Source organism: Antechinus flavipes, chromosome 4, assembly GCF_016432865.1.
Source record: "Antechinus flavipes isolate AdamAnt ecotype Samford, QLD, Australia chromosome 4, AdamAnt_v2, whole genome shotgun sequence".
NCBI classification, from domain to species: domain Eukaryota; kingdom Metazoa; phylum Chordata; class Mammalia; order Dasyuromorphia; family Dasyuridae; genus Antechinus; species Antechinus flavipes.
In genome coordinates this window covers 38,900,300-38,915,057 of record NC_067401.1, presented here as the reverse complement: position 1 = coordinate 38,915,057, position 14,758 = coordinate 38,900,300, and the positions used below count along the sequence as shown (strand labels likewise).

The window sequence follows — 14,758 nt, the reverse complement described above, 5'->3', positions numbered from 1 at the left end:
TTAGAAGCTATAGGGATTTCCTGCCTGCATTTTGCACTGTCTCCTGGGGATTAGGTAACCTTTAATGTAATCTTGATGACACATAGACCTATGCTATAGACTGTGTAGGACCTCCTTGCTGCAGGACATATAGGACTGGGTGGTTGCGTTACTGCTTTCTCATTCTGAATAATGGTCCCTATTACTCTCTGCTCTCTAATCTGTTGAATGCAAACTCTTTTTCTTCATCTCCTTGATAGGGTGTAAATCAGGTTAACTATTTGCCCAAGTGGCTATGCTAATTTCAGTTAGGATCTTATTTGAAGCCATTCCCATTAACTAGCCTAAGAATCATTTCATGGAAAGAGCCTCCCCCCTTCCCCCCCTCAAAAAAAGAAGAAACAAACATTTGTATGGCACCTGTTGTGTTCCAGGAACCATGCAAAATGCTTTACAACTTTTATCTCAGATGAGCCTCACAATAGCTGTGTGAGGTGGTTACTGTTTTTATCCCCATTTTACACTGGAAAGAACTGAGACACACAGAAGTTAAATGACTTAATTGCCCAAGGTCACACAGCTGTGTCTTAAGTTCATTTCTTAATCTTCCTGGCCCCAGATTTCCCCCCTTACTTTTCCTGGGAAAAGATTGGATATGATGGAAGAATGAGAATTTCACTAAAATGTAAAATGTGCTGTTGAGGCTGAGTACACAAAGTAAATTTGGCAATAGCCTATTGTCTCAGGGGATGATATTTTAGGTTTTTGGAAGTGAAGGAGGGGTGTATAAAGAAGATTTAGGGAATTATGCTTTTAATCTCTCTTCCTCTTTGAGTAAGCACAAATGATATAGTAGATTGGCTTTTATTGTATTTTCTTTCTGTTTTGGTTTAGATGTTTGTTTCTTTGCTGATTGTAAAATATTACAAAGTCATTATATCAAACATCCATCTTTTGATCTCCAAAGCTTTTAAATGAAGGAATTCATTGCATGTGATTAGTGGTTATTGCCTGTAGATGGATTGCTTTATAGGATTCCAGTTTTGACTTATGGGAGTGATAGAATAATAGGAAAAATGAGAGAAATTGGGCCATATTAAAGTCAATTTGATTGTTGTCCTTTGTTTTTAAGAAGGACCAAAATGACATTGCTATGTTAAGAGTCAAGATGAGGTGTGTCTGACTGTGGCTGAGCAGATCGATATGAGCTCAGAATGCTCTGCCATGGGTCAGGCACAAAATAGTAGTCCTTATGAACATTTGGGGTGGATTCCCTGATTACGCATTTCACATTTCTTCTAGACTGATTCAATTCTGCTTTGCTCATAGAGTACAACATCTTCTCTGATTATGCTGGGAGGTCCTGTGTCAATGTCTCCCATGTTGTGCAATCAGTTCTAAAGTTCTTGAGACTTTGAGAGTGTCCTTGTATCACTTTATCTGATCAACATGTGAGCACTTGCTTTCTGTGAGTTCAATTTTAACTTCTGGAAATGAGGGGATAGTAGGAAAAATGAGAGAAATTGGTGCTAAGAAGGGACTATATGAAAACCAGGTAATATCCTTTAGAATGAATATGGTTCCTCAAAGTATCTTGTCAGTGTAAGGCACTGTGTTAAATTCTATGGGACATTTGTAGCCATAATTTTTAATTGTTGTTCATTATTCTTTCAGTACTTCTAAAGATCTATGAATTCCTCATAACTCTGCAGTTCACATTAGAATCCTCTTAGTACATGGTTTCATTAATTACTGTCTCTCTCCCCTCCATTCATATAATGACCAGACCATTGATATGCAGTAGGTATTTACTAAATGTTTATTGGATGAATGAATACCAAGATATCTTCAAGGAGTGTACAGATCTAATAGGAAGAGAGCAAAGACATCTTGAACCTTAATAAATATGATACAAGGTAGAAGGTGATATTAATTGCATTAAAGAATAAACTGTTGTCAAGCTTAAAGGAGGGAGATGTCACTTCTCACTTGGAAGTAGAGAAAGGAAAATTTGATAGATAAGATAGTATTTAAATCAGAAAAATGAGTACAATTGCAGGACTTACTGTAGTAAGCAAAGTCATGGAGATGGAGTTGGGGAAACAGTGAATTATCTAACTTGGTTAGATTGTGGGATATATGAAAGAAAATAAAACTGGAAAAGTAGTTTGGAGCAGGTTGCAGAGATCCTTGAACATCATGCTGAGGACTTTTATTCATTATAGAAGCATTGACAGTTTTTGAACAAGGGAATCTGTTATGCTAGCAGGGAAAGCAGAATACTGCCCATTCCATTCTTCTGCCTCATTTATTATTGAATTTGCTTAATATTCTTTTGTCTCCCAAATTTCCTCAGGAATAGGACCTCATATAATATCACTCTAACTGTAGCATTTTAAGCGAGATGAAGATGATTTGTGAATTCCTGTAACCATAGAGAACTCTTAATTCTTAAAATGAGAGGAATGTTTATGAAGTCAGCCATCCTAGATTTGACTCCTTTTATTCTTTTATAACTGAAGGAATGTCCAGTTTTGCATTAACCTGTAAAATATACAACATTCCTTTCACAGTTGAACCAAGTAAATGGTAGCAAATATGTTTAGAATGTAACCCTGATAACTCTTTCCTGTCATTGTTTGACATATTGGGTGGTCAACTTGCCCTCTTCATGTGAAAAGCAAACGTGAAGACTGCAGCCTAAGTTAAAGGGTCTCACTCGTCTGATTACAGGTTTTTCCTGGGTTTCTCTGACCATATGTAGGGATCATTATCTTAAATCACTCTAGACTTTAATTTGTAAAAGATGTAGGGTTTTTTAATTAAGAAAAAAATTTGAAAAATCAAATGAAAAATGGTAGTTGAACAGATTTACATGGTGGCTATTCCTAAAAATTTCAGACAAAGTAATTTTCCCTTAAATGACTAATAAAATCTATTGGTATTAGTTCAGAAATATTATTATTTAAATTTTCATTATTTCACAGAATAGCTTCATTTTTTCTCCTTTCCAGCTCTTTAAACAAAACAAAAAACTCCTCAAATTTTCAGCCAGCTTTTCAAATATCTGAGTTGATGGGAGCCAAGAGCACACTGAATGTATAAAATCCATTCCTGATTTGTCTACTGCACTTTTATTTATCATCTCTTTTTCTTCCTGTCTTATCTTTCCTTAGGGGTATTAACCAGTACACCATTACCTTCAGATGCAGGTGTTGATATTATGATGAAGTCACAGGCAGCAAGATAGTGGAAGCCATGTGTTACATTGGAAAGAATGAGGTCTACTTGGTATTGATTGGAAGTTCAAAATTTAAAAAAAAAAAAGTCAAATTTTGGAGCCATAAGAGTCTGGATTTGAATTCTTGTTCTCCACCACTTATTATTTGTGTGATGAGGAACAAAGTACTTAATCTCTATGGGCCTCAATGTTAACATCTATAAGCAGGAAGAATTTGAATAGATGACCTTGGGATTTTTTCAGCACTTAAATCTGTGATCTTATAAAGTGAGAGAAGAAATCCTTGATAATACAAAAATGGGATTAGAAATCATTGAGTGTAGAGTTTACTATAGTTTTGATTACTGACCCGATCTGAATTTATATCCAACAAATCGGAACTGTGAGGACTATTCTAATTTCTTTAAGAATTATTTCATCTTTATGTAATTGTTGGTTCTCTTTCGGATTTTGTATATCTAAAGTAGATTTCTGGTTATAAAGTGTCAAGAATAGTGTGTTTACTGACTTCTAGTTCATTGCTTTCAGACTGATGAACTAAGCAGTTTGAATGATCACCTTCCCCGTTTATACATGGCATTTTAGTTACTAGCGTCCAATAGAGACAATTTCTGATGGAAGGTTTGTAACTAAACTTGGGCACCCTTTTCAAGAAAGAAGAATTGATTGTTCAGTCAAAACAGAAAGAGAGGTCAGTTTTATGTGGTAGATAGACTCAAATATCAAATTGGTTAGAGGCCAGATGTGGGTGTTTTGTGGGATATCCATAGGAGGTTCCCCTTGGGCCATTTGCCCAGTAGTTTTTGCTGCCTGGAGCCTCCTCTTGGTAAGGTAGATTATTGGGTAAATTTTGTAGAACTTGGGAAACTTTCGGTTTCTGGATATCTTGGTTTAATTTTTGCCTGTTTTGTGTACACACTGACATTGGGGAAGGAATAAAGACACAGACTTCTTCTGTAGAATCCAGTGAAAAGTGAGATATATATATATATATATATATATATGAATGAACCAGGCTTTGAGTGGAAATCATATAGGAAAGAGATAAGGTGAATTGCAGTAGATGGGGAAAATGAAGCAAGTGGATAGAAAGTTTTTTTCAACCTCAGTATCAATCTCAAATGATGCAGAGAAAAACATGAATTGGTATGAAGAGAAATTCCATTTAATTTTTAAGGAAATGAATTCCTCTAGAAGAAATTAAATACTGCAGTGAAAAGGGTAGGCTGTTTGTAGGATATTTGTTCATATCAGAGAGTAATATAAAAGTATATCCATTAAATTGTACTCTGAAAACTAAAGAGATGAATTTGTAAAAAATTCCATTTAACAGAATTCCCCTGGGGTTACAAAGGACAATCGTTCTGTTCACATAGCAGGAGACACTTGTATTGGGCTTTGTACATAAATAGTTCAGATGAGGAAATTGGACTGTTTAGCCTAAAAAGCTTTGCTTCCCTCTTGGCTTTCCCTGTTTCTCATACACTGTATAGCTGTATACATAGGATTGCAGACCTCTCACCTGTTTCTTGTAGATTTTTTGTAGATATGTTTTCATGTCAAGATTTGTAAAGACAGTTTTTTTTTCCAAGTCTTTCATAGATTAGTTATTTAAATCTGTTCCAAGTAACTGGAATAAGGTTGTATTATAATAAGATAGTAAGAGATTTTGTCCAAAGCGGAACACACAGATGTGCCTAGAGTCTCCCTCTCTTTCTGTTGCCTTGATTTGGGAGGGATCTGGGAAGGAGTCATAGACTCTTATGCCTCATGGGTTTGTTTTTTCCTCTTTCCACCCCCCCCAGGAATGGCGTGAATGTGGAAGGGGCAACACACAAGCAGGTGGTGGATCTGATCCGAGCTGGTGAAAAGGAATTGATCTTGACAGTGTTATCTGTACCTCCTCATGAGGCAGATAACCTTGATCCTAGTGATGACTCATTGGGACAGTCCTTTTACGACTATACGGAAAAGCAAGCGGTGCCCATATCAGTCCCCACATATAAACATGTGGAGCAGAATGGCGAGAAGTTTGTGGTAAGTGTCAGCCTGACTTCATCTTCAAGCATCTATATACTTCATTTCCCTCCATTTTGTTGTCGTTAATATTCTTAGAACAACAATATGAAATGTCTGTCTTTGACACATAGTGGTTTCCTTTTGTTCCTCCTAAGAAAGTGGTAGCTACAGAAATAATAGATTTTGGGTAGTCAGGTTTGCTCTAGTTGGGAATATTTCAGTAGTTTTCTCTCTCTCTCTCTCTCTCTCTCTCTCTCTCTCTCTCTGTCTCTTTCTGTCTCTCTTTGTCTCTCAATATACTTCTAATTTATTTTCTCCCCAAAAGCTCTTGCCTTGCTTGTGTTCTGGTATTTTGTAAATATTTATAGGATTTTAAAATTGTTGTTTCTGTTTACTTCAAGTAGTCTTTTTCTTCTTCTTGTTTATAAGGGGATAAAGCATGATCAGTTGAAAAAAGGTGGTATCCCTAGATTATCCATAGCCCTAACCATTTTACTTCACTTCCTTCTAGTATGAATAATCTCAAGTTTTCATTGTCTTCCTTTAGGCAATATGGTGCTGCTAGTATTTAGCACTGGGTTTTTGCAGGGTTCTGATTGCACTGTAAATGTAACACAGATGAGTTATTTTACACATTTCCAATCTGTTGCTGTTCTTCCAGAGATGTAGAAAACTCATCCCAAATCCTGGGTGATGTATTCCAACGCATTTCCTGGTGCCTTTGTTTGCTCTTAAAAATCTCATTGTCAGTGATAGCCTAATTTTCTTGATTTTTCTCTTGACTACAATTATACTTTATTTACCCATGATCAGATGAAAAGGTAGTGTTAATGAGAAATATTCATATTCTTTGTGGGAAATGTAATGGGTATGTTATTTTCTGGCAATCAGGCCACCTACGTTTAAGAAGGCCTGATGGCTGTATTTGTATCTCTGCCTGTGAGTCAGCCATTTTGGGGGAGTGAACTAGAGACTTGTAGTGAACTCATTCTGGTGACAGGAGTAGTAGTTCAAAATACAGTTAGAGAAATTGCAAAAAAAATAGCTTCATTCTTGACAGAATTTTGTTGTTCAGTGAAATATATTAGCAAATGGATTCAGTGTCAGATTTTTGTGCTTTGGGGGAACCACATGTTCAAAGTCCAGAGTTTTGTTCTTTACAAGTATTTCAGTTGGTTCAATCAGGATATTTGTTACATACTTGTTTTATGGTGATATGACAAGTACAAGAAATCAGTTTCTAAGTCAGGGAGACTAGGACAAACAGAAACTTTTGAGGATATGCCTGGAATTTGAGGGAATCTTTCCCCAGAAAAGGTAGTGGATTTGATATCTAAAAACAACCTATTTTTGATTAGTGGTGCCTGAACAATCAGTAATACTTAATCCTAACTCATTGTCCTATAGAATGAAGAAGTAATATGGTTTCATTCATTCCCCATTTTAAGTTAAGATTGCTTGAGAACATGTTCTTGTCCTTATCCTCATCCTTTTAAGTGCTCAAGGAGCTTTTTAGCAAGATATGATAAGCACTAATTTCATGGAGTTTTCTTTCAAAACCTCATCTTGTGTTGTCCTCACAAGCATTTTGTGAGTTGCAGCCTGAGGAATAGAAGCATCAACAGAAAGGCCAGTTTTTAGCTTTTTAGTCGATTTTGTGGCATTTGCATTCACATGGCATTGGGAATGGTTTTGCTGGTCATCAGGCTCATCCAACCGTCATTCATACCAGCTTTTCCTTTTGGGTGCAGATGAAGCTTGGAGGCTGTTACCATGACAGAACTCCAGTTTCTAGCAATTTCTTTACTTTTTGTGGATTGCTTAGACTTGAGAAGGGCTTGTCTTCTACAATGTGTCCAGGAGTATTACAGGCCTTTGGGGAGACTAAAACATTTTAAAAGTCCCCCACATAGAAAGAAAAATCTGAAAACAACTTCAGAAGTTTTAAGACAAGATTTGGGATTGGATGCAGAAGCCCAACAGATAGTTCTGGGATCTTGCTCCTGCCAGTGATTTGCACTCTTCTAAGCAGTTATCAGTCACCATCTCCTGGCTTTCATCCCCTAGAACTATGTCATGGGGGTGGGGAAGGGAAATGGCACAGCATGAACCTTCAGTATTTAGACATTGAGAAATTCACAAATCATTTTGAAGCTGAAAACTGAAACTCTTGCCTTATAAACTACAGGAAGAAAGATTTAAAAATAGACTTAACTGACCAGATCAGTTTTTCCTTTCCTCCACCCATCTCTCTTCTTGGTATTCCTTACCAAGGGAACCAAGCATGCTGAAAATTTTCAGCCTCAGACAGTTGACGCAATAGCCTGTATCAACATGATAGTTCTTGTAGGAAAGGGTAGATGGTCTTACCAAATAAAGGGAAGATGAGCAGTGATCATTGACTGGCTCTATTAGTAAGCCTCCCAGGCCAAAGGCTGAACTGAACTGGGAAGGTCCCAAAAGTACTGCCTGTCTTTCTTGATCTCTTAGTATGCAGTGATGAATTAGCTCATATTAAATTATTTTCATCCTTCCTGTCCAGAGATGGGAAGTATTTTCCTGTGGAGACTATGACACATAAGCCTGTTGTTAGTGTCTCTAAGCAGAGACAGTGAATTAGCCATTTTTGTAGATGAGTATGTTAACGTTAAGGGAATAATTCTATCTGATTCTTTATTAATTTTAAAGACTAGAGAAGAAAATAAGCATTGCAATGATGCATATATGTTCTTCTCTTACTGAACAGTTCATCTTTTAATTTTTTTTTATTTTATAGGTTTTTATTAACAGAACATATGCATGGGTAATTTTTACAACATTGTCCCTTGCACTCATTTCTGTTTCAACTTTTCCCTTCCCTTCCTCCACCCCCTCCCCTAGATGGCAGGCAGTCTTTTACATGTTAAATATGTTAAAGTATACCTTCGATACAATATATGTGTGCAGATCCATACACTTCTCTTATTGCACAAGAAAAATTGGATTCAGAAGGTAAAAATAACCTGGGAAGAAAAACAAAAATGCAGGTAGTCCACATTCATTTCCCAGTGTTCCTTTTCTGAGTGTAGCTGATTCTGTCCATCATTGATCAATTGGAACTGAATTGGATCTTCTCTTTGTCCCACATTCCATCAGAATACATCCTCATACAGTATTGTTGAAGTTGAACAGTTCATTTTAAGGAGCATTAGGGTTTTTTTTTTTTTTTTTGCCTGAGGCAATGGGGATTATTAAGTGACTTGCCCAGGGTCCCACAGCTAGGAAGTGTTAAGTGTCTGAGACCAGATTTGAACTCAGGTTTTCTTAACTTTAGGGTTAATGCTGTATCTACTGCACTATGTAGCTGCCACTCATTAGGTATTTTTAAAAAACTGTTTGGTTCTTAAGGGAGCCCAACCTACTTGCTATAAAACATTGATGTCAGTTGCCCCTACTTCTGCTGGTTCTTTTGCTCTTAATTTCATTTTCTAAAGGGATGAGAATGTGATGAAGAAGTTATTTAATCTCAAACTTCTTACATTTGGGAGCTTCTGTATATCACGTTGCTTTATGAGTCTCCAGTGCTGCAGGTCTTACTTCTTTTAGGAAATGTTTTGTTGGCACTGAAAGATGTCTAGGTTACTCTCCAGGTAGTGCTCTTATACCCTGTCCTTGTGCATCTAACTTCAAGGTAGCCTCAATTGGGAGAACTGAAGAGTATAGAGGAAGCTCTAACTCAATAGGTTTTATCGAAAATTTCCTACTTGAAGGTCACTGAAAAGCTAAATATATGTCTTTGAGTAAGAATATTACTAGCTAGTTTATTTCTCCTTTTCTTTCTCTCATGAGAAACTGTCAACAGTGTTAAGTTAGTTTTTATGATAGGTTTTTAAAGCAGATAAAGAATTGAGTTACTAACAATGTTCAGAATGTAGCCTTAGGTTCACAGTTTGGAAAGAGGACTCTTCTGGCTAATGATATAGATTTGATTGGAGTCCCTGTAAAGAGGAGGGGGACTAATAACCCAAGGAAAGAATATTTCCTTTCCTTACCCCACCACTCTTCCCATGATCATTCTTAGAAGGCACTAAAAAATACTTGGCAGGGATGAAAATGGATAATACCCCCAAACATGTAACCAAAAAATATGAAACACTTTATTTTGAACTACAATTTGGAACAAAAACGAAAGGAAATGTTTAATATTGATAGTGCTCACAGTTACCCTTAGTAATCTTCAGATAGTGTTACTTTTCTTTTTAGGGCAAAGTGGATGGATGGCTAGATGGATGAAATAAGTATTTATTAAGTATCTATTATGTGCCAGGTGCTTATACTAAGTAAGCATTTAACAGATATTTTATTTGATCTTTACAAGAAAGCTTGGGAGAGATAGGTGCTATTATTATTATCCCCATTTTACAAATGAAGAAACTGAGCTAAATAGAGTATAAATGACTTCCCCCAGGATAACATAGCCATTATGCTGGATAATCCATATATTTATATAACAGGATCTGGTCTTCCTAACTCCAGGTCCTGCATTCTGTTCACTGAGCCACCTAAGCTCTGTAGTGTAATAGGGTCTCTAGATGGCATAGAATATAGTAATTGAAATCTCAAAACTGGTTCAAATACTGCCTTCAACACTTATTAACTGTGTGATTCTGGACATATCTCTGTGTTTTAGTTTCTTCCTCTATAAAAGAGGATAATAATAGCTTTTGCCCCACAGAGTTGTTGTAAGGATTAGATGAGTTGACATATGGAAAGTGCTTTATAAACCTTAATTCTCTATTATTAGGGAGGGGTGTATGATGGAATCGTATCTATGTATTAAGGGCTTTGTTTGGGTTATTTTGAAAGACAGTATGCTTGAAATCTTCAAAAATGTTTTGCAAATCAAAGCAGAGCTTGTACTTATACTGTAGAGTTTTCACTCTAAATTGCTATGGCCTTGGCTGTCGAATATTTCTAGTCGGCAAGGACATGGCATATTTGTTGGTTGAATATGTTTCCAAGCTCTTTGTCTCCTCATTGTGGTGACAGTTAAATTACAGGGAAAGTCACTGTCTTCTGTCCATTTCCCATCTAAAACAGTTTTATAATCAACATCTCATTGAAACCAATCATGCTAGAGGTATTTTTTCCTCATTTATTCATTCTTCCAACTTGAGCATACTTTGATCTTTGTTCTAGCCAGTTATTGAACAGATTGCACATAGACAACTGATACTGAAATGGCTTCTGTGTCTGTGTTAGAAGATAGACTCATTTTCATTTTTTATTATCTTGTTGCTTATTACATCTAGTACTTTCTGACTCTTGGGAAAAAGCATTTATTGGACCAACTCCCACCAATTCTACCTTCATAGCATCTCTTTCCTTTGTATCCTCCTCTTTGATTATACTACCAGCTTGTTCTTCCTGTTACCAGGCCCTCCTCTTCTCTAACTAGTCCATTACACAGTTGCTTAAATAATTCTTCTTTTTAAATTTCTTTTTAAAAAATTAAGTTTATCACTATCTTTGTTTTTTCATCAACAATATTTTCTACAGTATTTTTCTCCTTATCCTTGTGTAAAGAGAGCCATTCTTCATAATGATGTATGAAAATAGGAAAGAAGAAAAATTAAACATATCAAAAAAGTTTGACATTCTATGTGGCACCCTATGTCCACGTCCCTCCATTTCTTTAAAGGTGCAGGAGTAGGTTTCTTCTCTATTTTTTCCTTGAGACCAAGCTTAGTCCATATAATTTCATAACATTCAGTTTCAATTGTTATTTTTATTCCTTCTATTTTTGGTATTATAGCAGTATATGTTGTTTTCCCAATTTTGCTTGTCTTTCCATGAATCTCAATTCATCATTCCTGATTTGTTACAGCACAATAATATTCCATTGCACTGCAATTTGTTTAATTGTAACCTATTCATTGAGCATATGCTTTGTTTCTAGTTTTTTGTTGCTACAGAAAGTATTGCTATAAATATTTTAATGCATATTGGACCTTTTTGGGAGTCATTGATCTTCTTGAGATGGGGTGGTGGTAGTAACAGGCCTAACAGTGGTTTTTCTGAGTTAAAGGGTATGGATATTTTAGTCACTTTCTTTGCATAATGGTAAACAATGTGTTTTCCAGAACAGTTGAAATAATTTATAGCTCTATCAACAAATTATTACTGTGTTCATCTTTCCACAATCTCTCTGTTATTGACTTTTCTTTTTCTTTTTTTTTTTTTTTCCATTTTTGCTAATTACTACATGTGAAGTGAGACCTCAAGTTTGCTTTGATTTGTGTTTCTCTTATTGAGGATTTGAATCATTCTTTCATATAGCAGTTAATAATTTGAGAAATATTCCTATCCTTTGACCATTTATCTTTTGGGAAATGGCTTTTGGTCCTACATTTCTGTTAGTTGGATATATATTTTGAAATCAGACTCTTACTGGAAATACTTGAGATAAAGACTTCCTTAGTTGACTACTCCCTTTTTAATCCTGCTTGCATTAATTTTGTTTTTGCAAAAGCTTTTCAGTTTCATGTAATCAAAATTATCTATTTTGCCTTGAATCATCATATTCCTTAGCCTGACATTAAGGCTTTCCACAATTTGACTATAACCTACCTTAACATTGCTTCTTTTCACAAATAATATGTTTTAGCCAGATTAGACTACTTACTTTACCTCAATGCCTTCTCCCATTTCTGCCATCCTCCATTTCTAGAAAATAATACATTCTCATTTCTGCCAGTTTTACAGTCTATAGCTTTAAGGCTCAATTTTGTTGTCATTTCTTCTTGAATCTCTGATCAAATCCTCCATCCACCCTGCCCTAAACTTTTTTCCCCTCTTCAAATTATCCTAAAACATTTTATTTTTATTTCCCTTTTCCTACTATTATACTCAACTTACATTATCTAGGTCTATTTATATACCATATTGCCCCTATAAAATTTAAGCTTATTGATGGGAAGAACTCCTTCCCCCTTCCCACCCCCAATCTTCCTCCTGCACCTACCTCCATCACAGTGCTGTGGCATAAGGAAGATACTTTATGAAAGTCTACTAAGCATGGAGCTTCTGAGTACCATGCACATTCTGTCTTCTTTGATTTCATGATCCAGAACTATATTAATTTTTGCCATATTTCTTTATATTCATATTGACATTGAAATTACCAGTTCATTAATAATTTCTCAATTTTTAAAATCCATTTTTAATTATTTATTATGTGTTGGTGCATAAACTGCAACTGTCTCCTGGGGCTTTGTTTGCTTATTGTAATTTTTAGCACTTTTCAGTGAGATGACCAAGAGTCCTGTGAAAGATGCTTCTTATTATTTTGGACACTTGGGGAAATCAACTTTGTTGTCTCCTTTTTTGGTCCTTCAAGAAGCAGCTGTAAACCATCATTCTATTTAGCCTTAACTTAAAAAAAAAAATGCTTTACTTAAACACTTGAGAGAAAAGTTATAGAGTAAAAAATTAGAAGAACCAGATTAGGGATCTTTTTCACAACTATGGTTACAATGAGAGTTCTTAACTAATCAGAGATAATGAAAGATCAGAAAAGACACAATGGACAGTTCTGACTACATAAAACTTAAAAAAAGTTTTTGTGCTAATAATATCAATGAAGGTAGAATAAAAAGAAAAACTAAGAGGAGGGGAAGTATTTTTTTATCAAGTCTCACTGAGAAGAATTTGATATTCCCAATAAGGAATTGATCACCTAAATATATATCATTTGAACCATTAACCAATAGATAAATAGTAAAAGGATCTGAAAAGTTTTCAAATGAAAATTTTCAAAATATAAATGATTATATGATAACGGGCTTCAAATCATTAATATTAATACATACTAAAATAAGTCAAGAGATACCTGCCTCCCATTCCTTTGTATTTCTTTGTAGGTGAGAGTTCTGCAGCTATAAAACATTTCATATATTGTTCAGACTATTTCAAAGTACTGATCAGTTTTGATAATTGTTTTTTTTTTTTCTTCCTCTTTTTTTCCCCCTCTTTAAAAAATATTCTTTGTTCTATGAGACAGCTTTCTATGAGACCCAGGAGAGGAACAGGAGGGTAAGAAATAATAGTAGACATTGAAGTGATGTAAAAACAAAAGATAAAAATAAAATAAATACAATAATCTCATATCATACAAATTGATAGAGATGGCTACAAAAACATGGAATAGCCCATGTTAGAGAGCTTATGGGAAGACAGATTTACTAATTCACTGTAGAGAATCTATGAATTGTTTCAGCTGTTCTATATTTCAATTAAATTATGTTGGAAATGTGATTAAGCTGTTGCTTTTGACCTAACAATTCTATTCCTAAGTTTATACTGCAAAAAAACCCCAACAGGAGATGAGCAAGTGAAACAAAGGTTCAATATTTACTAATGTGTAGAAGCAGAATGCTGGACTAGGAGTCTTATCTAGCTGCAGATGCTAGTTAGCAGTGTGACTTCAGACAAATCAATTAACTTCTGTTGCCCTTCATTTTCTCAACTGTAAAATAGTTCCCAATAAAATACCTCCCAAAGTGACAGTAAAGAATTGGGAATGAAGTAATCCCCATTACTGAGGATTGGCTGAAAAACATGAGGCACAAACATAGTGTTAGGCCATAAGAGAGAGTGAATATGTCTGGTTGAAGGTCCTATTGAACTTCTGAGATTTCTGAAAGCCAGTGCAAAAGTAAATATACAAAGCTCAGATTCAGGTGATGACCGAGCATTTATTAAGCATCTCCATCTCCTGCATGTCATACTAGGAATTCATAAATCAAGATGAAGAAGTCCTTGCTTTAAAGCACTTCATACTCCACCAGTTAACAAGTGTTTACCAAAATTGCTGACTATGCAATCATTCTGGAGAGTAATTTGGAACTATACTCAGAGGACTATAAAATTGTACATATCCTTTGATACCCAGCATACCACTACTAGTTCTGTATCCCAAAGAGATCAAAGAAAAAAGGAAAAAAAAATTGGATACGCAAAAATACTTTTTAGCAGCTATTTTGTTGTGGTGTCAAAGAATTGGAAATGGATGGGGATATCTATCAATTAAAAGTTGCGGTATATGATTTATGGGAGTACTCGTGTGCTGTGAGAAATGATAAGCAGAATGGTTTCAGAAAAACCTAGCAAGATTTATGAATTAATGCAAAGTGAAATGAGCAGAACTAGAAGAACATTGTACACAGTAACAGCACTATTGTAAGGATAATCAGCTGTGAAAGACTTGGTTGCTTTGATTAAGATAATCCATGACACTTCCAAATGACCCATAATAAAAAATGCCATCCATCTCCAGAGAAAAAACTGATGAATTTTGAGTGCAGATTTCAGCAGATATGAAATAAACCCACACAAATCATCATCATTTCTATATATTGCCAATAAAACTATGTAAGAAGATATAGTAAGAGATACCTTATTTAAAATAATTGTAGACAGTATAAAATACCTGAGAATATACCACCAAAACAAACCCAGGAACTATATGAATAGAATTTT

The 14,758-nt window shown here is 35.2% G+C and overlaps 1 protein-coding gene across 1 annotated transcript in view; it reads left to right on the top strand.

The window, feature by feature from the left end:
* SNX27 (sorting nexin 27) overlaps positions 1-14,758 on the top strand; it is a 71,371-nt gene that overhangs the window by 19,335 nt on the left and 37,278 nt on the right. Inside the window, exon 2 of the mRNA XM_051992637.1 lies at positions 5,026-5,257. Within this exon, the coding sequence (XP_051848597.1) occupies positions 5,026-5,257 (232 nt within the window). The remainder of the gene's footprint in view (positions 1-5,025; positions 5,258-14,758) is intronic.